This window comes from Lipotes vexillifer, unplaced genomic scaffold (genome assembly GCF_000442215.2).
Source record: "Lipotes vexillifer unplaced genomic scaffold, Lipotes_vexillifer_v1.1 scaffold590, whole genome shotgun sequence".
NCBI lineage: Eukaryota > Metazoa > Chordata > Mammalia > Artiodactyla > Lipotidae > Lipotes > Lipotes vexillifer.
In genome coordinates, this window is record NW_006778358.1 from 307,103 (window position 1) to 333,889 (window position 26,787).

The 26,787-nt window shown below is 43.0% G+C and overlaps 1 protein-coding gene across 2 annotated transcripts in view; it reads right to left on the reverse strand.

The window, feature by feature from the left end:
• Positions 1-15,992: 15,992 nt before the first annotated feature.
• FBXL7 (F-box and leucine rich repeat protein 7) overlaps positions 15,993-26,787 on the reverse strand; it is a 423,718-nt gene continuing 412,923 nt past the window's right edge. Inside the window, exons 3-4 of one of the 2 annotated variants that reach the window (XM_007451611.1) lie at positions 24,349-24,960; positions 15,993-16,754 (exon numbers count right to left, since the gene is read on the reverse strand). In XM_007451611.1, the coding sequence (XP_007451673.1) occupies positions 16,018-16,754; positions 24,349-24,960 (1,349 nt within the window). In that variant the 3' untranslated portion in view covers positions 15,993-16,017. The remainder of the gene's footprint in view (positions 16,755-24,348; positions 24,961-26,787) is intronic. The other variant, XM_007451610.1, reaches the window with a different exon arrangement.

Below are 26,787 nucleotides of genomic sequence, written 5' to 3' on the forward strand. Positions count from 1 at the left end.
AAACAAAGGATGTTGTGACCATCAAGCCACCAGCAGCCACCCCCTGAGGACACTCATGATGAGAAAGCACAGGACACTGGCCCCAGAGAGCTGAGGTGCACATCAAAGGAATGATTTCAGTGAGCCCAGACTTGGCATCTTCCCATACATAGAAAAGCGCTAAACTCATTAACTTGAGATGTCTGGTTTTCCTTAATTAACAGTCACCGTTTGATGTTCTGTCTACCTGGTCTTTGTTGCAAAAACTCCTATATATCCTGGCTCTTCCCTGACCTCTTCAGAGCGGTTTCTCAGAGCTCTCAGAGGTGCTGTGAACCAGGCTTAAATCCTCAGTTTTGTCTGCTGAATAAAACATAACTCTCAACTTGTAGGCTGTGCATTTTCTTTTTTTTCAGACGACACCACTATGCCACTGCTGTCTTCCATGTTTTTATTTTTGTTTTCGTCATAGGCCAAAACAGAACAGAATTGATGGAACAGAAAAAGACTTGAGGTACAGTCTTCCAGGGATGAAAACACCAAGGTGCTTGGTGATCAGTCTTTCCATTCTCCCAGTAACATTACTGTGCCTGTCTAAGAGCCAGCTTCTTTGCGTAGGAAAGTGATATGTAACCAAATTCAAGACAATTTGGTAGTGTCATAAAATCAATCCCAAAAGGCTAAGTTAACTCTTAAGTTTTCACAACTGCACCAAGCCTAGCTAATTGCTTACATAGTAGATGAAGAATTACCATTTTCCAAACACACATTTAAGCGACAAAGCTCCTTCTTGAGCCATAAACATGTTAAAATTAAACTTAAGGATTTTTTTTAAAGAGTACCATCTTGATATTAAGATACAGAACCTAGATTGCTTTAGAATGGGAAAGAAAATTGAAAAAATTCATATAAAATTTTCTAGTCTAATTCTTTTCCTTTGTAGAAGGCTCTCTTGAAAGCCAGAAGCATTATGCTTTTAGGATCTTTTCAGGGAATAGGCTACACTGAGGTTCAGTTTGGATCTTATAAATGAGTGTATTCATTAAGAACTTAATTGTGGTAAGAAAGTAAATAAGTCAATACTCGAATCAAACCTCACCGCTTTTGAATTATAATCAATGTTCTTGAGTTCAGGCATGGCGTCTGAGGATAGCTGCAGCAATATTACATGATTAAGAAGCCAGAAATCTATGCAAATCAAAGAAACATGATCAGAGCCTTCCTGGAGATAACTGTGAACAGCTTGGTGGAGCAAAGCATGAAAAGATGCAAGATTATTTTTGCATTTGCACCCTGAAGACGTTGTTGGAAGTGCAAACAAGTTACTTATTACTTACCCTTTTATAGGTCTTCAAAGTTGAACAAGCACTTTCATCTATCATCTCTTACCCTATAACCTAGGGAAGAGGTCTGGGCCAAATTCCCAGATGTGAAAGATGAGGCCATTGGGGAAAGAAAGATTAAGCCACCTGCAAAGGGTCCTATAGCTAACATAGAACTGGTACTTTTGATGCCAAGACTCTTGGTGTCTCCATGATTCAGGACATGGCAGTGAACCCCACACTGTGGCCATGGCTTCTTTGCTCTAATAAAATGATGAAGGATGCAGTTACAGAAAGCAGCCAGTCATGGTATAGGGGATGAGTGATGACGACAGTGATGAGATTTTCATAGCCACCATTCATACTACCTGGTCCCTCCAGCCAAGACATGGTAGCTGATGAACTACACTTATGAGTCCTGCTATCATCATAGCTGATACCGACAAAGGGACACACCATCCATCAATGCCTCAGATGTATATATGCCCGGCACCTATATACTTGAGTCAGCTGTTAAGCATTCTACTTTCTTCATTGAAAAGCATGCATCCTTCATGGATAGGTTCAACTTGTATCTTGAAGAAAAATATCATGACGTACGTTTAGCAGAGATCAGTAGAAAATGGATATAGGCCCTCATTTATAAGGTTGACTATTGGCAGAAGAGCATGAAAATATTTGGAATAGCTCTGTCTGCACCACATTCTGAAGATGATAATAGAATGTCACCAGCAACACCGTGCATAAATATTTCTATCTCCTTTCTGAAAAGGAAATACTATAGCTTTTTTTTTATAGATACTATAGATTTTTTTTTTAAAGGAAGTGGGAAAGAAAAGGAAATATTTGTGTGTCTTTTAGTTTATCTGCAGGGGACAACTTTTCCTGGTTCTGAATTTCCACCCATCACCTCTCCTCAACCTCTCCCTGGCAGTCCTCCCTTTACTAGATCGTAAGATCAAATTGGATGCGGGAAATGTTACCCAGACACGATGTCAGCAGACCTGTACTACTGCAAACATCCTTTGGGCCAAGAAGTGCTCCTCTGTCTCTCCTGGGGAAGCAAGAAGGACGTGCCAATGTGATCTTAACATGAATATTGAAAGCAATTTCAAAAGATGAACAGAAGATGACAGTTGGTGAGTTGGAGCCATAAAGGACATAGCCAACTAGGGTACTTCAGAACTGATGGAGAAGACCAAGCTTTGGGTCTTACAGGAAACAATCTTCCCTTTGATACCCCTCCCCCATTGTTAGCATTACCTTACCCCAGCAGAGTTCAGACGATGCTTTAGATGCTTCCAGAAGTTCACCAGGGATGCAGCTGATAACTGTAAGCAGGATTTCTGCCATTCTATTCCCTGTACTCAGTCTGTACATGATTTCACATCTTCAAACCAAATTGTGGCCAATTATGGTTTGACCCTGATTATGAAAATATTGAAGGCTTCAGTTTTTACTCCTTTGTGGGAGGATATGAGTGTATTTGTTTGTTCTGGCTGCCATAGCAAAGTACTACAGACTGGCTGGCTTAGACAACAGAAATTTACTTTCTCACAGTTCTGGAGATTAGAAATTCAAGATCCAGGTGTCCACATCATTGTTTCTTCTGAGAAACAATTTAATAAACTTATTTTAACTTAATTACTCTGTAAAGACCCTATCACCAGGACTTCCCTAGTGGTCCAGTGGTTAAGAATCTGCCTTCCAATGCAGGGGTCGTGCGTTTGATCCCTGGTTGGGGAACTAAGATCCCACATGCCACAGGGCAACTGAGCCTCACGCTCTAGAGCCTGTGAGGCACAACTAGAGAGAAGCCCACACACCGCAACAAAGAGCCCGCGCACCGCAATGAAAGATACCACATGTCACAGTGAAGACCCTACGTGCTGCAACTAAGACCTGACGCAGCCAAAAAATAAATTAAAAATAAATAAATAATGCAATGGCTGAGAAAATACAGGAAAAAAAAAAAAGACCCTATTATTAAATACAGTCACATTCTGAGTTACTGGGGATTAAGACTTCAACATATGAATTTTGCAAAGGGGAGGGCCACAATTCAGGACATAACAAATAGTATCCAAGTTGACTCAGAGGAGAGACAAATCTGAATCACCTCCTGCTGGCTCCATGATTTTCAGAAAAGAACACACAAAAAAGACAGCTTCTTCCTCAAGATATTGGCGATATCAGCTAAGAGTCCTGCATTTTCAGTGTTGCCACTAGAACTGAGTGACAGTCTTTTGTATATAGACCTCAATTTTGGACCTTGAGTCAAAGATCATTTTCTCTTGGCTGAAGCTGTCATAATTTACTATTTATTTAGACTATAAATCCTGTCTACTGTGAAAGGATTGGAGGTAGTATATAACTTTAAACATAATGAAAAAAAGAGAAAAAGAAAAAGAATAATCATATGAAATTTAGAAAAGGAATAGATGTTACTAATTGCCTAGAAAGAGCTGTAGATTATAGTTTGGCCTTAATTATTTTCTAGATTTCCTGGGAATGAAGGAAGACAGAGAATTACACTGAGATATGTTATCTTCATGGACAGTTAAAGAAAGCAGGCAAGCTTGTCTGTAGAGTACACTTTTTTCCTGGAACTAAACCCAAGAAGAAATTTATTGCCTATGACATTTTGCAGAGATCTGAGTGAATTAAGAGTGTCAGATGTTGAATAAGGAATAGTGGATTATAAAATAGACAGTGTCTTCAAATAGGTTTAACGAAAGTAATTATTTATAATGAAATCTGTCTTACAGCTAACATTTGTGTTATAAGGGGAACATTTGGCATACTTCATATCTTTGGGGAAATAACATCCTTAGAAAACTCCTTTCTCCTTGGAGTGATTATTAGTGGGAGAAAGAAATCTTGAGACACTGAGTAAGCTACCGCATTATAGCACAACCCAACAATGAGTCTTTGGACATGCAATGGCATGTCTAGAGATGATCTGGGCTGAGGAGCTGGCAAAACAAAGATTTTTCAAAAGAAAATACAGAACCATACGACCCAGAAATCCCATTACTGGGCATATATCCTGAGAAAACCATAATTCAAAAAGAGCCATGTACCACAATGTTCACTGCAGCTCTATTTACAATAGCCAGGAGATGCAAGCAACCTAAGTGTCCATCGACAGATGAATGAAGATGAAAGAAGATGTGCCACATATATACAATGGAATATTACTCAGCCATAAAAAGAAACGAAATTGTGTTATTTGTAGTGAGGTGGATGGACCTAGAGTCTGTCATACAGAGTAAAGTAAAGCAGAAAGAGAAAAATAAATACCGTATGCTAACACATATATATGGAATTAAAAAAAAATGGTTATGAAGAGCTTAAAGGCAAGACAGGAATAAAGACGCAGAGATAGAGAATGGACCTGAGGACACGGGGAGGGGAAAGTGTAAGCTGGGACGAAACGAGAGAGTGGCATGGACATATATACACTACCAAATGTAAAACAGATAGCTAGCCGGAAACAGCTACATAGCACAGGGAGATCAGCTTGGTGCTTTGTGCCACCTAGAGGGGTGGGATAGGGAGGGTGGGAGGGAGACGCAAGAGGGAGGGGATATGGGGATATATGTATATGTATAGCTGATTCATTTTGTTATAAAGCAGGAACTAACACACCATTGTAAACCAATTATACTCCAATAAAGATGTTAAAAAAAAAAAGAAAAGAATGGGATGCTATGTATTTTATGTAGCCAGCTTCCAAGATAGTCCTCCAATGATCCCTGCCTCCTGGAATTCATGGCTTTTGTAGTTCTCTCCCATATTGTCTCGGGGTCTGTCTGTGTGACCGATAGGATACAGCAGAAGTGATAGTATGTCATTCCAAGGCAAGGTCATTAAAGGCATGTGGCTTCCTACTTGCTATCTCTCATCCTCATTCTTGGCTCACTCACTCTGGGGGAAACCAGCTGGCATGTCATGAGCAGTCCCATGGAGAGTCCTATACGGCAGGGCTTCCTGCCAGTAGCCATCAAATGGGGTTGCAAGTGGATTCTTCAACCTGCCAAGGCTTCAGATGACTACAGCCAAGGATGATATCTTAACTGAAAGGCCCTGAGGCAGAATCACCCAGTAAACTGCTCCCAAGTTCTGTGAGATAAAGAACTTGTGATACAGTTGTAATACAGTTCTGTGACCCACAGTAACTGAGATAATAAATGTCTATTGCTTTAAATTGCCAAATTTGGGAGTATTTTGTAATCTATAATAGGAAACTAATAACAGCACTCAGTTGCAGATTGTTTGCATTGCTGCAATGCAAATGCATTTTCTCTCCTGCTGCAACATCATCTCCTCAGAGAAGCTTTCCCTAACCAAGTCAGCTGTGGATATCTGTCCTTCTGGTGTCACTGAGCTCATACAAACTCTGATCTGAACAAATTATATATAACAGTCCTTTCCCTCTTCCTGTGCATTACTCCACATTCCCAGATATGCCACTTAAAAAATAAAGTAATAGTAGTGACATAAGACCTACATAACCAAGTATTTCTTTGACATCTTTAGAATATTTCACGTCTTCAGCCTGCCCTTCAATTATGTCTTTCCGTAGTCAGATCTAACTGCTCTGCCCGAAAGAAAACACTAAGAGGCAGCACACACAAAAATGTAGCTGTGTTCTTTGGAAATTGTTTCCCTAGAATGCTGGCTACTTCTGATTATCAATGGTATTCATTCTGCTATATTCTTCCAGAAAAAAATCTGGCTAGGGGATTTTAAAAGTCAGTACAAAAGACACATTTCACTACCACATTGGAAAAAATATTGTGTTTGGCAAAGGGGAGACTTTTGGATGCCATCAGCAAATACCCTCATCTTTAGTCCTAGTAACCAGAGCTGAGAAAAAAAAAATCTAACCCATGAAGTCCTGTCTGCATCCTAATTCAGATGGGTTATTTATCCCCTTGGCTTTCTCCTATAGGGTTTCAATATTATTGGCTGAGTCAAACATCTTTCTTGTCCTTATTCCAGCATCAGTAGAATATCTCTATTCTTTTACTCTTCTTAGTTGGACAGACTGGCAAGATTTAGAGTGATTTTGATAAAAATTGAGGGCAGACGCAACACTCAATATTTTTGATAGATGTGGCTCCATTGTTGTTTTGTTCTGAGTCTCAAAAAGCTAAATAAAATACTGAGCAAGTGAGAATTTCACAAACACCAGAAACATTTATGAGATGGCATCCATGCTGGGTACTCCTCGACCAAATATATACATGTTTGTGTATGTATACATTAGCTACCTACCTATCTATCTATCTATCATCTCTCTAATCTATCTGTCACCTACCCAACCATCTTTTTATATGAAAACCAGTCTGTCATGTAAAATATGAACAATGGTGATACTTCCAAAAAATCTGACCCCGTAACTCTTGTTGTCATATCTTTTAATATAGAAATTAAACGATTCTTCCAAACATTAACAGAAAATCAGTGGCGGAACCAAGAAGCAAATTCCGGACTCCTAAATCCTAATCTGATAATTAATTAACTTGATCAGATCTGATCATGTTATAAAAAGTTAAAGGCAACTTTTTCTCTTTGTATTTGTGGTATGTGCCAGGAGCAGAGTTGGTCAATTATCTCTGTGTTCGCTCTTTTGGAGTCTGTAGGAGGGACCTGATCTTAGCACAAGAGCATATTGAAGTTCTGCTACCACGGACTTCACAAGAGAAATGCTGGTGGAAACATTAAGAAATTACTGTTGGGCTTCCCTGGTGGCGCAGTGGTTGAGAATCTGCCTGCTGATGCAGGGGACACGGGTTCGAGCCCTGGTCTGGGAGGATTCCACATGCCACGGAGCAACCAAGCCCATGCGCCACAACTACTGAACCTGCGAGCCACAACTACTGAGCCTGTGTGTCTGGAGCCTGTGCTCCGCAACTAGAGGCCGCGATAGTGAGAGGCCCGCGCACCGTGATGAAGACGGGCGCCCGCTTGCCGCAACTAGAGAAAGCCCCCGCACAGAGACGAAGACCCAACACAGCAAAAATATATAAATTAATTAATAAACTCCTACCCCCAACATCTTCAAACAAACAAAAAAAAGAAATTACTGTAGAAAGCTTAGAGGCATCCCAAATGCTAGACCAAAGTAAATTCAGGGACATTTGGAAATTGTTAATAAAGCCATTGAGAATAAACGGGCTAAGTGCATTTGGTTTGAGCCCTTTGGCAAGACTCTCTGCTTTCAGATTAGTGGTGGGGAGAGGTTTTAGGAAGGTTGGAAAAAGGGCCTGTAAGAACTTCTACTCTTTGTTCGGATTCTGCTAAATCAGAAGGATGGTGGTTAAAAGTAGTTTTCTGAAGGATTAGGTGTTCAGATGTGCATAAATCCTACTGAGGCTAACTGCTTGATGCTAACTTGAAGCAGACTTAAATTTATCTCTATGCTAATGATATCTTGGAATACAATCAACGATACCTAGAGCTCATCTACTACACAATCCATGTCTATTGCACCTATTACAACCCAAACAAAAGGCAAAGGGTTTTTTTTAGTTATATAAAGTTGTGGGACCAGCAGGTCTTCCTATGACAAAGGTGAAGTGAAATGAGAAATTTCTAGTTGTAATTCTTTCAACCGAAGTTGGAACACATCTAAAATGAAACTTAATCTTTAAAAAGTTCAGTTATTTGTATTTCTAGTCCATTCCTGGACATATAGAAAGGATATATTTGGGCATTCATTAAAAGCAAGACAAAAGACCTACAAACCATTCGTTCCTGTGATGTTCTACCAGAAACAAAATGTCATAAAGAACCTTGACACTTTTCTCTCGGTGGCTTTTTGAAATTTTTTCAAATTTTTAAGCCCACATCTATTGAGGACTTACCCGTAGTTTTGTAACTATTTTCAAGAGACTTGCTGATACTCACTAATCATTTACATGAGGGACCCTGGATTCTAACGGGAGCAAAATTTACCACTGTAAACACTGCACAAGCAGGACCATCCAGGGAAATGAATAGGAAATGATGAATGATGAGGGAACATCCACAAATAGATCATGAAGTTTTGAGTTTGGCAAAAAAAAAAAAAAACCCGAAACAAAAAACCTCCAAATTTGTTAAACTTATAGTTTATAGCTATGGGGTAATTAAGTCTCTGTATACTGTTTGGAATTCAACTTGGAGGAATGGAGTGGAATACCTCTGTGGTCTTCCAGATCAAGGCTCGTTATATTTCCAGGATCATCTCCAAAAATGCTCTGTGGCCCTGACAAATTGCTCCAGCGTCTGACAGTGGTATTTTCTGCTGAACGTTGGGCTACCCATGCTTAGCAGTGTTGCCTGAGAAGGTCTTTGAAATCACCAGAGAATGCACCTCACCCCACCATCCAACCCAGGGACACATCTTCTGAAAACAGTTTACAACACAAGAGTAGCCAAACCCACCTAGCACAACTAAAAAAAATACAGAAGAATACAAAACCAAAACAAAACAGGACTTAGACTTGAATTTGTATTTCATCAGTTGCCACAGAGAACTCTATGGGCAGTACTGTGAAAAAGGAGGTTAAGTACATAAAATTTATCTCACTCAAATCAAGACACAGTAACCTTTAAAAAAGTTTAAAAAGTTGCATTAGCTCAGTGTTTCTTAGTTTCAGCCAACAGAGACGTTCAGCCAAATTCTCCCAAGGCCTTTTCTGGATTCCAGCTACTCCCAAGGTTTAACATTGGGTTCCCAAGCCCTGGAGAGGGACTTTGCTGTGGAGCTGCTGATATAATACTTTGCATTGAGCAGAAAATCAGATAAGAAAGGCCACTTTTCTCCGTGACCAAACTGTTGACTGTGAAGAGTAGGCGTCGGAGCCCTGAAGCCACAAGGCCAACGAATTTCTCGGGTGAGGGAAGTTAAAGAAACAGAGACAGTACCTGAGAACGTGTGGCTGTTCTTCTTGAAAAGCAAAAGGACTCGTTACATAACATAATCAGCTTTGAGGTTATTTTGCCACGTGCATGTGGGATTAAGCACACGTTTTAAAAGGAAAGGAGACTAATGCCCTCCCGTGGCGGTGTTTGTATTTCCCATCGCTTTCCCGTGTGCACTATTTTTAAAAGAAACATTACACACAGGAGCCCCAAGGTGAGGGTACCAGTGAAACAATGCCAGCTTGGAAATCCAGAGGAGATTTTGGTTTTCATTATGTGAGTTAGAGGTCATTATCTGAAGGGTTTTTTGTTGTTGTTTTTCTCTCTCTCTATTTTTTAAAAATCCATAGCCTCCTGGTCTCCAAACTTCCAGTGGTCATTATTCTTTGGGTGTTTAAAAATTATGAACATAAAAGAGAGCCAACTGGAGTCGCACAGTCCGAGCAGCTAATGGAAAGCTTGTGCTTCACGAACGTCATTCATACAGATCAACTATGTCACAAATCACATGCTGGCCTGCGTGGATGTAATGAGAACAAGAGATATGGTCTGAATTCTCCCTCTCTGGATCTTCTACTAAGACAAGGATCTGCTCAGCAAAATGATCGCTTCAGGGGATTTACTAAGTGGCAAGGGAGTATGAAAAAACAGTATTTCTCACATTTCTCCATTATTAGGCAGCAGGACTGCAAAATGAGACTGCACAGTTTAAAATCTAACGCGATGCGTTCCAGTTATACTGGATGTATGAAAATGTAAAATTATACAAAGGTAATCAGGTCTATGGTCTCCATCTCTAAAAGAAAGGCTTTGAGATAAAAATGCAGAAGGATATTTATCAGTTGTGACAGTTTTGTCCCTTTATCTACTTTCTCTTAAATGAAAAAGACCACGATACGTTTCTTTAAATTCTTAATGTAAACACCCGTGAAGAATACATTCAGGATATGAAATTATGACTGATAATTTCACATTTGCAACCCTGATAAAATTTGAGGTTTCAAAGAATCCAGCCTCAGTGAATTTACAAGTCAAGTCCATTTCTTGGAAATTTTAACATCTACTGAATCAGTCTTACTTGGGCCATCCAGTACTTTTCAGATTATTGACACAGACCAGTTTTTAATAGAGACATGGTACACTGAGAAGCATCACTTATTCTCTCTGACCATTCCCATCATAAGTGCATGATGCTTAGGGTAAAACCAAAGAGCACAATGTTGGCTGAAGAACCCAAGGATTATTGAGGGGGGTAACTGCTATCTCTCTCTCCCCGAGCTAGATTCTGTGGAAATTATTATGGCACTTTTGCTGGGCTATGGCTGTGTTTGGACTGTTTGTTGTTTCATATGCTGTTTGGAGGATAGTCAAGCTGCTTTGAGGTTCTTAGAGTTTGTCCCAGAAATTATGTGTGAGTGTTGTTTCTGCAAAATGTTCCCATCCTTTAAAAATTATATTATGTGCATATTGTGTGTGTGAGAGAGCGTGTATGTGTATGTAGGAATTAATCTATGGGATGACCTTAGAATAAAAGAGAACTTTCTATTTCCATATGACTAACTCAAGGCAAAGGCAAGGTTAACCTAGAGTTAGAATAGCTAATATTATGATTATCTTAACCTACAGTAGAGAGAAATTGCTTCATCAACTTTATCAAATATTTTGTCCCTGAGTGAGCTCCATGTTTTGGATGTTCAAGTGCATCATGGCTTGTGAAGCTCACCTTGTCTGAGTTATAAAATCCAGCTCAAGGATCTTCTCCCTGAGAGGAGTCCCTAAGCTTTATCCTTCTCTCCATATAATGATGAAAATTATTTCTTTGGTGAACACCATCAGGGCAAGAATCTCAGAGCCAGCATGGTGCCTGACACATACTGGGTTCTTAAAAAATACTTATTTGATGAATGAATGAAAAAATGTTGCCACTCTCCTTTGTATATTCCCTTCTCCACCTTCCAGCTCCTTACATGATATTATTTGATCTGAGATCCTTTAGCGTAAGGCTATTGTTTCTTATTCACCTGGAACGTATTACAGTACCTGGTCAATAAACTTCCGTTAAAGGAGTTAAGGGATGCTGAGTACCATCTACTCCTTCAGAAGAAAATGATTGGCACTCCCTGGGGATTCACTGTTCATGAAGAATGGATTGCAACATCCAGTTTCCACCATATGTTGATAATCACATGGGCCAGGACAGAATTCAGACATACTGATCTCATCAGTATAAAATTCAGTAGCTGAGTGACCAGAAGGAGGAACATTCTACGATATAGAAAAGACCAGATTTGGAAATATTTAGGTCGGGGTTTCCAACTTTATTTTTTAATGATCTTTTAAAGCCATCCTTTGATACCTGGATGATGTTGACTGTCACTCCCTGAGCAACAATTTAGAGCTTAAATGTAGCCTTCCTGGATGCTGCACGAGATCAGCATTCTAGCTGTACCTATTTTCTAGGATAGCTCTGCCAAAGATGTCACAGCTGTGCTGTTGACAGGCAGGGATGGTGCCATATCCAGCTCCCAAATGGCCATGTTCTTTCATCTCATGTGGTTTCAAATGCAAGTTGACCTGCTGACTTGAGAAGAAGAAGAAAAAAAAGAAAAGACTCTACAAAATGGACCTGTGGCTTTAGGAGATAATGATGCACTCAAGGAAAGAAGGAGAAATAATCACTTCTTGAGTGCATTCTTGGTTGGTGTGTCCCCAGTCTGAGTGTCTATGAGGGTATTTCTTCCCTGGAGTGAACAACTTTGCCCACTTGATGGTCATCTTAGTGAAACGTGCCTGAGTTGCTCTTCGGACAACTGGAGCTGTGTTTAGGCAAGTCTCAATGATGGCATGAGCATCCTCTGCAGACAGAGGGCGACAGGCACTCCCCTTGCCCCGCACCGCTCCTTCCTGCAACGTTAAGAGCCCCTGTTGGTGTATGGAGCAGAAAGAAGGAACCATTTGACCAAGAGCGTGCAAGATGAAAACCAATTTTGTTTCACAGACTGTCTGTGTGAACGTTTGATCTGGACAGGAATTGCATGGGTCTGTCTACCTTCGAGTTAAGGTTCCAAAGCAGTTAGTAGTCCCATTGGTTTCCGTGAGAGTCATTAAGCAGCTCACACAGGGTGAGAAGAAAGTTGAAGACAACTACATTTAAAATCGACATCTCAAAACCTTTTTACTTGCTAAAGATGGAGTCTGTCATTCATCAATCAGTACTTACTTTCTGCCATGTTGATTTCTCAGATCTGAAGGTTTGGGTCAAGAGATATTTGGCATTTCTTTTTCCAACTGACTGATAACTTTTTCCTTTGAGATCAAGTTGCCGTATTCTTCTCCCAGGTCGTAACGCTCTAAGACTTTTAAAAAAAAATTTGTAACAACCAATGGTCAACGTAAGTTTGAAAATTTCTCCAGTGTTTGTAACCAGTGCCAGGGGAAGTATATTCAGGGCCACAGTTACTTATTTATAATTCTGAAATCTAGAAAGCTCTGCTAAAATAGAGGCTTTCTTCATTATGCTTGCACAACTTAATTTGGTGACAAAACCTGACCTGAACGGATACAAGGCTATTTATAGCCTCTAATAATCTTATGTAGTTGACTATTCATATTCACTGCTGTAGAAATAGTAACACATTTATTAAGAGTGCTGGGCTTCCCTGGTGGCGCAGTGGTTGAGAGTCCGCCTGCCGATGCGGGGGACGCGGGTTCGTGTCCTGGTCCGGGAAGATCCCACATGCCGCGGAGCGGCTGGGCCCGTGAGCCGTGGCCGCTGAGCCTGTGCTTCCGGAGCCTGTGCTCCGCAACGGGAGAGGCCACAGCGGTGAGAGGCCCGCGTACCACAAAAAAAAAAAAAGAGTGCTGTCCAAGATTCTACCAGTGGTGTTACAATATACTCCATAGATAACTTCCTAAAATGTGAAAAATTATAAATTCCGAAACACACCTGACTCCAAAGTGTTGGTTAGGGAATTGAAGACCTAAATTAAACTGTGAAGGTAATGATTTTTCACCTACCTGCTAAGTTTCAGCGAAAGACAGCAAACTAGGGGGAATGACAAAACCATGGGTGCAACTTTAAAGGGACGACAACTGCAGTGACCCGATCTGCTCTCTACTTGGACATGAGGCAAGTTTCTCCCTCACTCTTGATTGTCACCATCTGAACACCAGGCTCCTTTGGCCAGGGTATTAAATGAGGCTTAACCCAATTACGAACATATTGCTTTATTTCTTGGTGGTAGTAAATTAAGGCTTTTTAGAGTCATACAGCACGCAGTGATTTGAACATTAGAATTAAAAAACAACAACAACAACAATGAGCATTCAATTTTGCAAAGGCAGGAAGGAAGCAATGTTTAAAAACAGGTCAATTTCCTAGTGAGGCTTTTTGCTTGGTCTCTAAAAATCTGCTGAGCTGTTACCCTGGGAACCTGTGTCATAGGTACCTACAACAAGGGGAAGCAGAATGGGTGAAGAGAAGACTGGGGAAAAGGGAGAAACTGGGAAGGACAGTCCATGCTGGGCAATCGGTGTGAAAGTCGGCTTTGTCTCATGTTTGGAAGACGTTTAGGTGCTGTGGTCAGGTGGTGGTGATAAAGGTGTTTGGAATGGGATGCCCCTTCTCTGGTTCTGGTTCTGGGAGCCATTTTGGACCTCTCCTCTTATTCCGGGAGAATTAAAGCAGCTCACTTGGAAGATCGCAGTGCCAAGGGTTAGGCACAATCCTTTGTGACTCTCAAAGCTTTAGACAGGGTCACAAGTCATACAGCAGGGAAATGCTACCTTCAACCCCTTTCACGGTTCTAAACCTTGTGACCATCACTAGATACTATCCCCAGCCAAACAATTCCTTTTCCTTCATGACACACAGCCTTGAGCGCGCCTCTAAGCTGCTGGCGGTGTTGATTGGAGAGGAGGGCATATTTCATACCCTACCTCCTGCTTCTCAACGTAGGACAAAGCCACGCAGGAGTGCAGCTGTCAAGTGGGGCGTAGGCTCGATCTGAAACCCATTCCACATGCTTGACTTGCAGACGCAGAGGTTCTGGGTTTGGGTGGTGGATCCTTTGAGAAAGAAATGGATGAACTGTTTGAACAGTGATGGAGGAGGGCTGTTGCCAAAGAATAATTTAAGAGAGGTCATGGGTTTATTAACAAAAAGCAATTAAATTTCATGAAAACAAGCAGTGGAATTTCTGGCATCCTGACTTCACATGAATGAGGATAGCAAATGGATTTCTATCCAAATAGGACCATTTAAAATGCATACTTGGCAATGACTTTAACGTTGTATTCCAAGGGTCTGGTTGGTGGACCAGCGCCTAAGTCTTATCATTGAGTTCCTTCTTCCATTTGTGTGGCACTTTTGAGTGGACAGGATTTAAGCTACCTGGAAGTCTGCTCTGCATCTTTGATGGAGGACATGCAAACAGTCACAGGGGAAGGCACACGAGGTGGCAATCTGCAAGATTAAACACGTATGACTTAACCCCAACAGGCTTCATGCGATGAAGTCTGGATGCACAAGGAAACAAATAGATGAGAAAAGTAGAAATGTGATCTGAATGACAAAGAACCGAGGCGTCTGTTCCTCCCAGCTGCAGGGCAGATGTGTGCATGCATGCCACGTGTGCAGTGAGAGGGATTTGAAAAACCCTAGAGGACATGTGTTCTCTTGGGCCTCCCTTGTTAATTAAAAATTATGAGTGCCTTTCCTCCTACTTGAAACCACTCAGAAAGATCAACCTGACTGGGGGATGTGGGTTTTGCTGTGATTAGGAATCCATGGCCTCCATACAATGGTGTGGAGTGGAGTGATGCCAAAAGCATCTGTGTACGGAAACCATCCATCTAGCTGGGCAGGAGAAGATGACCAAGAGACTCGCTCACCAAAACAAACAGGCTGGGAGTGATACTCAGATCGGAGTGAAGGACATACAGGACGCCGGTGGTGGCGTGCCTCCTGAAAGCATCCACAGAATCAACACCCTTGGAAGAGGTAGAGGTGTCCTGTGCTCTATGCCAAGGAGCCTGTGTTTACTGACGTCTCTATTCCCTCAGCTCTAAAATGGGCATGAAGCTAATCCTCGATCAGATCAGAGAATGGCCTCTCATTCGGTGCTGGAAGCCGAAGCCCAGAGAGGTCAAGTGCCTTGCCCAAGGTCACACAGCTCGTAAGTGGCAGAGCTGGGAGGTGGGGGAACAACGCAAGTCTCTTCCTCCACCGTGCTGCCTGCCACCAATGATTCTTTAAAAAGGTTTAGAAGCGCTTCATATATACCAGGTGCTGTGACGTTTATCTAACAAGAATTTGCTTGGGTGTGGGGCTGAAAAATGTGCTTTAGGCCAATCAAGCAGTTGAAAGAGGAGGCGGTCCGGAGAGCATTATTATTCTGATAATTTGCTGTCAGTGTAGGAGAGGGAACAGTGGGGTAGGAGGGACCAGGGTGTAGACCTCGGGGCTGTGGCCAGGAAGGAGACAGAGAGAAAAAGGCGCGTTCCTAAACACACTGCAATCCGCTTTCTGAGGTACATCTTTCTGAGACGAGAAACTGCCTGCAAATGACCTGACCCCCCAAGAAGCCATTGGCTGCGATAGAAATGTGCCCCCCAGCCTCCTTTCCTGGACCTCTGTTGCCCACGAGAAATAAGGAAAAAGAAACGCCAGATTCCTAAGAACCTTCCTGGAAGAAAGAGCTGTTACGAGTGGGTGTCGGCGCTTACACACGCTGCTTTGAAAGAACATTTTGTTTCGTTCATGTCTGTAGGAAGACAGCGACGGCTGGAAGCTGTCCCTTCAGAAGAAGGCAGGGTTGGTGTGCTCGATGACGCAGCGCTTGCAGTGGCGTTTCACGAAGCGCAGGGCCTCCACGGACACCTCGCAATCCTGCACGTTCAGCATCTGCAGGTCGAAGCAGTTGGCCGCCACGATCTGCAAGCCCTGGCCCGTGATGCTCTCGCAGGACTTGAGGCTGAGCCGCTTGAGATTGAAGCAGTTCAGGGCCAGGCACTCCAGGCCCGTGTCGGAGACCAGAGGGCACTTGCCGATGTCCAGAGACTTGAGTTTTGCGCAGTTCTTGGCGAGGTACTCCACGCCGTGGTCCGTGATGCCCTCGCAGCCCCTCGCGTTGAGGTAACGCAGCTTGCCGCAGTACTTGGCCACGTAGCGGATGCCCACGTCGGTGACGCGGCCACAGTGGGCGATGCTGAGGTACCGCAGGCGGGACTCCAGCTTGGCGATCTCTCGCAGGCCGAAGTCGCTGACGAAGCGGCAGTCGCTCACGCTCAGCTCCTTGATGGAGGTGCAGTAGATCATCAGGTAGCGGAGGCCCTCGTCCGTGAGGCGGACGCAGCGGCGCAGGTACAGGTGGGTCAGCTGCGTGCAGTGCGCCGCGATGGTGTGCAGGCCTTCGTCCTCCAGCACAAAGCAGTCCGTCATGTCCAGGTAGCGGATGGAGATCTGTTTGCCATGCAAGGGGGACAGTTTAATGGAGGCCTCCCGGGTCAAGCTGATGCAGGTCACTTTGGAGCACCCTACACAAAGAGACAGAACACACGCTCAGAGCGACCTCCGAGAATCGGGGGGGGGGCGGTGCGGGTGCAGTTGGGGGACTCCTTTACGGATTGCTACCCCTCTCTGGGTTCAGGCCCTGAGGTTACCCCTTCCCTTCCCAGCCCCTACGGAGGAGGAACGCCAAGAATGGGCTTTCCATGTTCATTTCATCCCTTAACGACTTTGGGTTTAAGAGGCTTTGGGGCTCTAGAATCAGAAAGATAACGGTTGCAATTCCAGATCCATCACTAGTTGCTTGACGTTGGGCAAATCAATCCTTCTCCGTACTTCCTTCGTCTTAAAATAAGGATGAGCACGTTCCCTGCAAGGTGGCTGTGAAGAGGCAATGAGACCATGTGTGTAAATATCCTGCCCTGGCCCTGGAAAGCTCGGGAAGCTCAGTAAAGTTTAGTTCTCACCCTACAATGGTCTGGTAGCTTTCTGGTCCAAAGAAATGAGATATGAGATAGAAGGGTTGGCCATGACCTGGGTGTGGCAGAAAGAGAGCATTGGCTTGGGAATCACAAACCGGTTCAGATCTACTTTTTATGGCCTGAGGCAGGAGGCTTAACTCTCCTGAGTCTCACGACTCTCCTCTGAAATGAGGATGAGTAGCTGGCGTGCCTCCACGGGGTATAATGAGGATGCAACGAGAGATAACGGATACGGAGGTACTCTGAAAACTATGGCAAACGTATACATCAACAGTTATTAGTCTAACAAGGTGACCGTCTAGGGATTCAGTTCAACCCTCTTTGGTCAAGGAAGAACAATTGTGTCATCAGGACTATTCCTCTAGCCCCTCAACCAGCTTCCCTGCCCTGCCCTTACAATCTCTACGGTCTATTCTCCTCACAGCAGCCAGAGAGATTCTGGAAAATAGAATTCCATCTATCATGCTCAAAGCCTTCAGATGGCACCATCTCACACCACGTGTAAAATCGAAAGGGGCCTCCAAGGACCTGCACCCCCGTGCCCTTATCTCTTACCTCCTCTTCCAACCCTACTGGCCTCCTTGCTGGTTCCCAGATGGCTCAGGTGCCCCCCTGCCTCTGCATGTGTGCACTGGACAGGGTTTCCCTGGATAGCGCCATGGGCCACCTCCACTTTCTTAGGTCTCTGAGCAAATGTCCCTTTACTGGACAATTCTTCCTTCCTCACCCTGTATGAACTAGTATCCCCATTTATTTTCAGCACTTGTTATCACCTTGAGGCACTATATATTTATTTATTCACTTATGTATTTGCTGTCGTCACTCTGGAATGTGAGCTCCTAAGAAAAGGGACTCTGCACTGTTCATTGCTGTATCCCTCCCTCATACCTGGCTCATAGCTGCTGCTCACTAAGCATCTGTTGAATGAATGAATGATTTATAGAGTGCGTACAGTCTTCTCTAAGAAGACCTGATGGGATAATCCAACTTCCAACGTTTAAATGTCCTCGGGACTTTGACCATGGCTGATGTATAGCTACATTGAAAAACTGCTTATCTGTTTTATAGTTAATTATAATGCCTCTTATTTATGTTGAATTATGAAGTTTACAAAGTGCTTTTATAAACATTTTCTCACTTGATTCTTAAAAAAATCCATTTTACAGATAAGGAAATTAGTGCTGAGGAAGATATCTTTAGATGTCTCTCGAAACATTGTTTCCAACCTCCCTTCCCCTAAGAATGTCTGTCTGTATATGCATTTTATATGCATATATTTATACTATATATTATATAATTATATATTTTATATATAATGAATATTATATGTATAATATTTATATAATATATAATGAATATATAATTACATATGAAGCCCTCATTTAATTGTGTATTTCAGTTCACTGGATATTACTCTTTAAAATATGTACAGTATATTTTTCGTATATGAATATAATTAATATCCATAGCCAATACACATTATATAAATAAATGTATATGTATACATATATTTCATTCTGCTACACAGACTGCATATATACTTTTCATTTTCTCTTTGCTTTCCCCAAATCCCTCTGGCAGCTCTAAAGCCAGGTGCCTCAACCCCGGCAGCTCTGTGCCTTGGTTGATGACGTCATCTCCAAGGCTTCTAAACGACTGCGTGACAGTGCTAACGGGGACTTTTCCTCCCACTCCTGGCAGGCTTTCCAGGAAACTCTTATAAAATTCAGGTCATGGGAATAATGAGGTTCAGAAGCCATGTGCTACCAAGTCAAAGAATTTCAGGAAGGAGCAAAGCATATACTCCAACACTGGAGGACAAAGATGCAGCTTGTCGAGGCTGCCCACACTACTCCAGTGGGCTCCGCGGTTTTGCAGAACATGGTTGGTACCCTTCAACTGTAACTTGGAAATCTTCCTTTATTTTGAATTTCTTTTTTATACTGACTGTGATCCTGCTTATGCTGAATTTATATGTTCACAGTAGTGATTGCCCATCTGTGATGCCTGTGAAGGCACTTTGTTTTTCCAGATGATATGACAACCTTTGTTCCTAAACTCTTAGTTCCAGTTTCCTATTAAAAAAAAAAAAAACCTAGTAAAATCTGCTGCACTCCAGGGAGGATACTCTATTTGGTCCAGGGAAATATCAATATATGCTTGGATTTTGAAACTAAGCCCCAAATTTAATGAAATACTAGCTGAGCTCAGTTTTGGTAAAGATACTATTTTGATATGCTTGTATCATTGTAGATCAATAATTTAAAATTTAAGCTTTATCCTTAATTCTTACAGATTTACTAAGTTTGGGGTGGAAAGAAAATAAACCGGTTCATGGCTCAGTAGGTAATATCTGTGGCTAGTGGATGCATTCATACATAACAGACATGGAGAGAACCTGAGAAATCATTCAATTTAAACTTCAGTTTTTAAAGATGAGGCATCTCAGATTCAGTGAGATTATAGGACTTGTACAGTCAGACTAGGGAAAAGTTTCCTGATCCAAGGTTTCTAATATAGCAGGGATGGTATATACAGCATGCAACTGATGAATTGCATGAGAGATTTACAGTAGATGTGTCAGCATGAAGTGAATATTTAGACACTGGGGCATCAGAAGTCTTGGGAGTGGTGATACCTATATGGGGATTCTTGGAAGAGAGAAACAATTTTAATACACAGATATGGAGCCCAGGTAGTATAAGGTAATAGTACGAGCAAATTCGAGAGACAAGAAAGCATAGAGGCAGAGTGGGAGTGAGGAGTGTTGATAGGCTAGAACATAGGATTTAATGGCAACTAAGATGGGAATGGTCCATTGGGATCAGATCTCGGGGGCCTGCCTTTAACATTCAGGATAAGGAGTAGGGATATTACACAACAGAGAGTGAACCGTATGGGTTGAATAAATCTGGGGATATCTTCAATTAATTCCAGATTTGGTTCAGCTTTCACAAATATACTCTTCATTACCACTTCCTCTCATTATTGGGGTAATATCTACTTTTCTGGGGTATAAAAGGCCTGATGAAGACCAACTACTGTCAATGAAGACCAACCTCTGCCTTGCAAGCATGTTAATAACAATGACAATCCAAAAATGATGATAACAGTTATGATTTATTGAGTGCTTACTACATAGTTTTCAGCAGAACACACATGTGAGGACTTATCATGAATTAACTCATTTAATCCTCCCAACGAACTCAATTTTACTGGTGAGGAAGTTTTATTTACTGCACACAGCTTCCTAAATGCTTGTTCAGAGTATTAGCCAATGACAGCTTTGTTTGAACCCTTTAGAGGTCAAGATGACTGTTTAGGGCTTTGACACCCCTCTGTTCACTTAATTACAATATTGTAAAGTGCAGAGATAAAATATGCCTCATTTTTGCCCATATAAAGCTTGTAATGAATTGAGAGAAAGGAATCTGGGAATATACAAGTATAAAGTTGCAAAACCCAGTAACACTCTACCTGCTTATACTCAAAAGGTAGACACCTGGGAGGAAACCTTCAGCTCACCGGGCATCAGGCAGGGAAGGCTTTACTTAAGGGATGCTTGCACTGGGGCTCCAGCAATGAGAAATCTGTTAAGAGGGCTGCTGGGGAGAGGCAGGGGGCAGAGGAGGGAATGGCACGCAGGTCAGAGAGTGCCCACACATCACAGTGTGCACAGGCATGATGTGTTTGGGAAATGCAACTTGTTCTATGGAAGGGAGCACTGAGGTTACACAGGAAAGGCGTGAGGTTTGAACTTGAAAAGGGCAGCTCATGAAGGGCCATATATACTCTGCTGAGGAACTTTTTCCTGTATGTCATGAGGAGGAAGTGGAGATTTTATGCAGGAAAATGAATGGTTAGACTTGCAGTTTGAAGACATCCCTTTGGAGGCTGGCTGTGTGGAGGGCGGGTTGATGAGGCTGAGATGGGTGTAGGGACAATGATGGGGGAAGCATGCATCCAGGCTGGCAGGTAGGGGAGAGGGGATGGACTCGAGATTCTGGGGACGTAGAATCACAGGGACAGGATTCAACTGGTCTGATATAAAAGATTCGGAAGAATAGTAAGGAGGACTCCCAGATCTCCAATTACAGGGGACCCTTTTGAAGCCATTTCACTTGTAATAATCACAAGATTTTGTACTTTAAAAATTGGTTAGGCGCTTCCCTGGTGGCGCAGTGGTTGGGAGTCCGCCTGCCGATGCAGGGGACGTGGGTTCATGCCCCATTCCGGGAAGATCCCACATGCCGCGGAGCGGCTGGGCCCGTGAGCCGTGGCCGCCGAGACTGCGCGTCCGGAGCCTGTGCTCCGCAATGGGAGAGGCCACAGCAGTGAGAGGCCCGCGTACCGCAAAAAAAAAAAAAAAAAAAAAAAAAATTAGTTAGTCTTAATATATTCCATTGATGTTTAAAGATGTTATTAATTGTGATTTTTAATTTTATGTGTCAGCTTGACTAGGTGACGAAATGCCAAGATATTTGGCTAAACCTTATTTCTGGTGTGCCTGTGAGCGTGTTTCTGGTTAAGATTAACATTTGAACCGGGGAACTCAGTCAAGCAGTCTGCCCTCCTCAGTGCAGATGGACACCATCCAATCTGTTGAGGGTCCGAATAGAACAAAAGGTGGAGGATGGAGAACTCTCCCTCTGCCTGAATGTTTGAGCCAACACAGTGGTCTTTTCCTGCCTTCGGACTGAGACTTACACCATCAGCAACCCTGGTTCTCAGACTTTTAGACTCAGACTAACTGCATCACTGTTTTTTCTGGGTCTCCAGCTTGCAGACAGCGAACTGTAGGACTTCTCAGATGCCGTAATTGTGTGAGCCAATTCCTCTTAATAAATATCTTTATATATATACTATTGGCTCTATTTCTCTGGAGAACCCTGACTAAACTTTAATAAAAGGTAATAAGTGATAATGCAGAAACACTAGAGCTAGTTATAGTAACTTTCAATGACTTGAAAAGATAACTTTCAAGGTGGGCATGCTAGGGATGGGAGGGGCAGTCTCACGTCCTCTGGGGGAATTAGGCTCTAGACCAGCGATGAGTCTTCCAAAGTCAAGTTTATTGCCATTGAGAAGCTGGTCACTGTCAGAGGCCAGCTGTGAGAACGAAAGGGAACAAGGCATAGGTGAAATCACAATTTCCAGGTTCCCTCAGAACTGGAGGGCACTGTTCAGAGGTGGTGATACAAATCCATCCCTATGGCTTGTTGGGTCCTTCAAGTTCATCTACCTGAAAATACCCATCACCACTCCTGCCAATATCTACAATTATGTGCTCTCGGTGAGTCAGAGCTTCCCCTGTGTACACAGTCTTTATATACCCAGATCACAGCGTGTCGTCGGAAGACATGTGAGGAAGATACACAAATATTTTAGGTTCTGCAACGGGGCAGGTTGATAAAGATGAAGGGCATCAAGGCTTACATAATGGTTAGCAAAGGGACCAAGCAGGATCCATACACTCAGGCTAGAAGCCCAGAAATTTCCTTTCTCAAATAGCCAAAGTAGTTTCTGCATTTCTGAATTTCAAACGGACTCCAAGGACAGAACACAATTACTTGCAGCCTGTACTGAGGGTGCATGGGGTGCCCCTTTAAATAAGATGAGGATTCCAAAAATGAGTCATTTTCTAATCTGAGAAAATGAGGTGTTTATAAAAGAGGCCCACAAGCTTCAGAATCTTAGCCTGTTAAAGAATCCAATCCCTTAGCCCCCCGCCCCTTTTTTTTTTTTTTTTAAACAAACAGAAAACACATTTGTTGTTTGTTTGTTTTTCGGGTTTTTTTTGCGGTACCCCTTTTTTTTTTTTTTTTAAACGAAGAGGAAACACATCTAGAGAAAGCTGTGAATTGTCCCAAATCACAGAGTTCTGAAACTAGTTTCTACCACATCACAATGCTTTCTTTTTCCAGAATTCCTTGGGGGGAAAATGTAAGAAAACCTTTTAGTTTCCTGCTTCTTTATGCCAACAGCTGCTCATGACGAACTGAACATACAGTTTCTATGGCTTTGTCCTGGAGCCAGCTGAAGGAGGGGGGCAATGAGCTGCTTTCCAGCAAGGGAAAGAATCTGCGAGAAATAATTGACTGTCATCTGAAATATTTTCAGATGTCGGTTTTCAAAAGCGAGAGCGAGCTCAGAGAGGCGACTTTTACCTCAGCTTTTGCTGGAGGGTATCATTTACCTCAGATGCTTGTAAATCCCCAATTCTGTTTATTCACCCGTCACAGTGGTTTTTACTTCTTGACCCTCTTCCCCAACAATCCCTGAGGTTGTAGCTCACGCTGTTCATTTCTTTAACTCCCTGATGCATCTTACACATTTCAGCCTCTCGCATGTTCGTCTTCTGACTGAGCGGTGGATGAGATAAAGAGAGGCTGTTAGTCCGGCTGGATCCACGTCTGTCTGGCGCCTAAGTATGAGTCTGGGTTTTAATTCTTCCTGCCTGAGAGAGGGCTTCAAGCAAAGCAGCCATGCTGGGATTTCCTTCATTTTTAAAAGGAACTAAAAAGGCTCTCCCTGGTGGGCCCTAACCTTGCACTGCCAATTGAGAACTGTGCTTGAGAAAAGGTGCAAAATCAACCCAAGGGTGAGGAGAGTAGGGGTGAAATATGAAGAGATGCTTGGCCGTGATGGATTTTCCCCAGTGTCTGCAAAATGGCGAACAATCACAATCACAGGCCACAACAGAGAATCAGCTTAGACACAGCACTCAGGCTCCATGAAACAGTAACCAGTGGATGTCAGGGCAGTTTCTAAACTACCTCCGTTTGAGTTAGAGTTGGTTCCTATTTATCTGTGATTAGATATTTAGCTCCCATTATCTACGGTTGCTCTGAAATTACTTTGAGAATGATGGGGAGGAAAGACACGCTTAAAAGTCACCCCAACTTGAACTGCCGGACAAAAGGTGCCTCTAGTTCCTCTAAGAAGTTGACATCATTTGATGAAAGGCACACCTCTGGCCCCCAGGGTCATGATTCCATAAAGACAGTCTTTCGGGAAGAAGGGTCAGCCTCCTGACCCCTGGCTATCACAAGGGGCACCCTTCCCAGGTGGCAGTGTCCTTTACGGGTTCGGGACGGTACACTGGGAAGGGCCTGCCGATGGCAGGTCAGTGGCCACATACCTGACACATCCAGATGCTCCAGATTGGGACAGAGGGACACCACATCGAAGACTGCCTCGTTGGAGATATTGTAGCAGCCCGAGACTTCCAGCCGCCGGAGCTCCGGGCAGCGCTGGGCAATGGTGTAAAGACCTCGGTCCGTGAGCCGCCTGCAGCCACTGACACTTACGGTTTCCAGCATGAGACAGACGTTGGGTGTGTCCTGACAGAGCCTGCGGGTCAGCACCTTGAGGGCGCGGTCCACGTTGACGGTCTCGCCCGTCAGGCGGATAGTCCTCCAGAGGCGCGGGTCCCAGGCCAGGTTGTACCAGCGGCGGCACACGCGGGCGCAGCGGCACAGCTGGTTGGTGGGCAGGAAAGAGAAGATCTGCACCATGGCGTGGTCCGGGAGCCGTTCGATGCTGGCCTGCTCCTTCGGGGGCCGGGAGGCGAGCCGGATGAGCGGGTGGGTGAGACGGGTCGGGGGCGGGGAGTGGACCATGGCCACCGTCTCCCCGGTGACGGAGGACGAGGAGGTGGACGAGCCCCTTCCATTCTGAAATCCCGGCAGGTTGGGTGGACATATCAGGGCTGGGCTGGGCGTGCTCAGTGTGCGCATGCTCAGGTCGGAGTCTGGCAAAGGACATAGACAGAGCAAAGGGTTAAGGATGGCCGGCGCGGAGCCCCGGGAAGGAGGCAAGGGAGGTGACACTCATGCCACTGACATCCTTCCTGGGCCGACCCCTGCTGAATCCATCACTGGAAGTGGGAGCACATGCGCGTTTCACCCACTCCAGAAAAGGGCTAATCCTCCAATATTTACATCAGGGGTGGGCAAACTATCTGTAAAAGGCCAGATAAGAAATAGTTGAGGCACTGCAGGCCATATGGGTTCTGTCTCTGTTGCAATTATTCAACCCTGCTGTTTTAGTGCAAAAGCTGCCATAAGCAATACGTAAACAAGCAGTCGTGGCTATTTTTCCATAAAATTTGTCCTGGAAAAACAGATCAGCTGATTTGGTCCAAGGGCTAGAGTCTGCTGACCTTTGATCTACGTTAATGGTGATTATCTAAAGGGCACAAGGGCTATAGTTTGCTGACCTTTGATCCACGTTAATGGTGATTATCTAAAGGGCACAAGTTCAAAGTTTCATTATTTCTATACTGGGAAGAAAGCTCATACATTATGAGCACAAACTGATTTACTTTTCTAATTATACTTTAGTTAGGCAGATGATTATGCTTCATTTACGAATGAGGGGAATGTGTTTCACAAGAGGGGAAGACTGGCCAGTGGGTATAGAGAACATTTGCTGTCTCTGCCCTCACCTGCCCCCTGGGGTTCAGTCCCTCATCTTTTGATAACCGTACCCCAAACTCTGCGGTCTGAGTTCTGGGGAGCCCCTGCTTCCTTCCTCCGTTAGATCTAGCACTTCAGATGGTATTTCCAGGCCTTGAATATCTGTGGCAATACTTATTTTTCCTTCTTATTAATCATTCCTCCCTTTGCATTTGAATAATGTGACTCATATTCTGTTCCTCAGAACCAGAAAGATCACTTGATGAAGATGCAAGTGGTTTTTGTTTATGAGGGATTGAGAGTTCTTTAGAATACTGCTTTAAGAAGTCTGCTCATTTCATAGCTGCCCCTCTCCCAACCTTGAGAGACATATATACATATATATGGAAGAATTTATTCTCGTGCTATATAAATATATTTATATAGTATATATTTTACATATTTAGATGGATAGATTTATTTAGGAAGACATTTACTCTCTTTCTAAATATGTTTATATATTTCATACAGATGTGTGAATATACATTTATATATATATATATATATATATATATATATATATAGAGAGAGAGAGAGAGAGAGAGAGAGAGAGAGAGAGAATGAATTCACCTCCAACATACACATTTCTTTATCTGTGAAATAAGTGAGTTGATCTAGATAATTTCTAAGTCATTTCCAGCTCTAATTATAGCTCTAAAGACTTAAACAAAAATTCTATCCTTGTGTGCTGTTTCACATTTCGTACCTTCAGAGTTTTCAAACACTTGTCTTTTCAAAGAACTTCCGGCAATAACACATAACACAAGAACTTCTGACACAGGACATCTCTGCTGTCTACTTGTAGTTTTCCTATTGATATACTTTCTCTATTTCTATGTTTTCTTTTGAATTTACTTCTCTGTAACCTAACACTGAGACTGTCCTACACATGTCCACCACTATTGCTCCTGGAGCATCCTTAAATTATTATCTGTCCACCCCTCTCCCCCCCGACACACCTATACATACACCTTGTCTGCCTCTTGAAATGCAAACACCTTTTGTGACTGAGTGCAAATGTCACCTCCACTAAGAATACTTAGTGTCTTTGAGATATAATTAATCCCTTCCCTTTTGAAATTCCCACCCTTTGTTATATAGGCATGTGTGAATTTATCTTT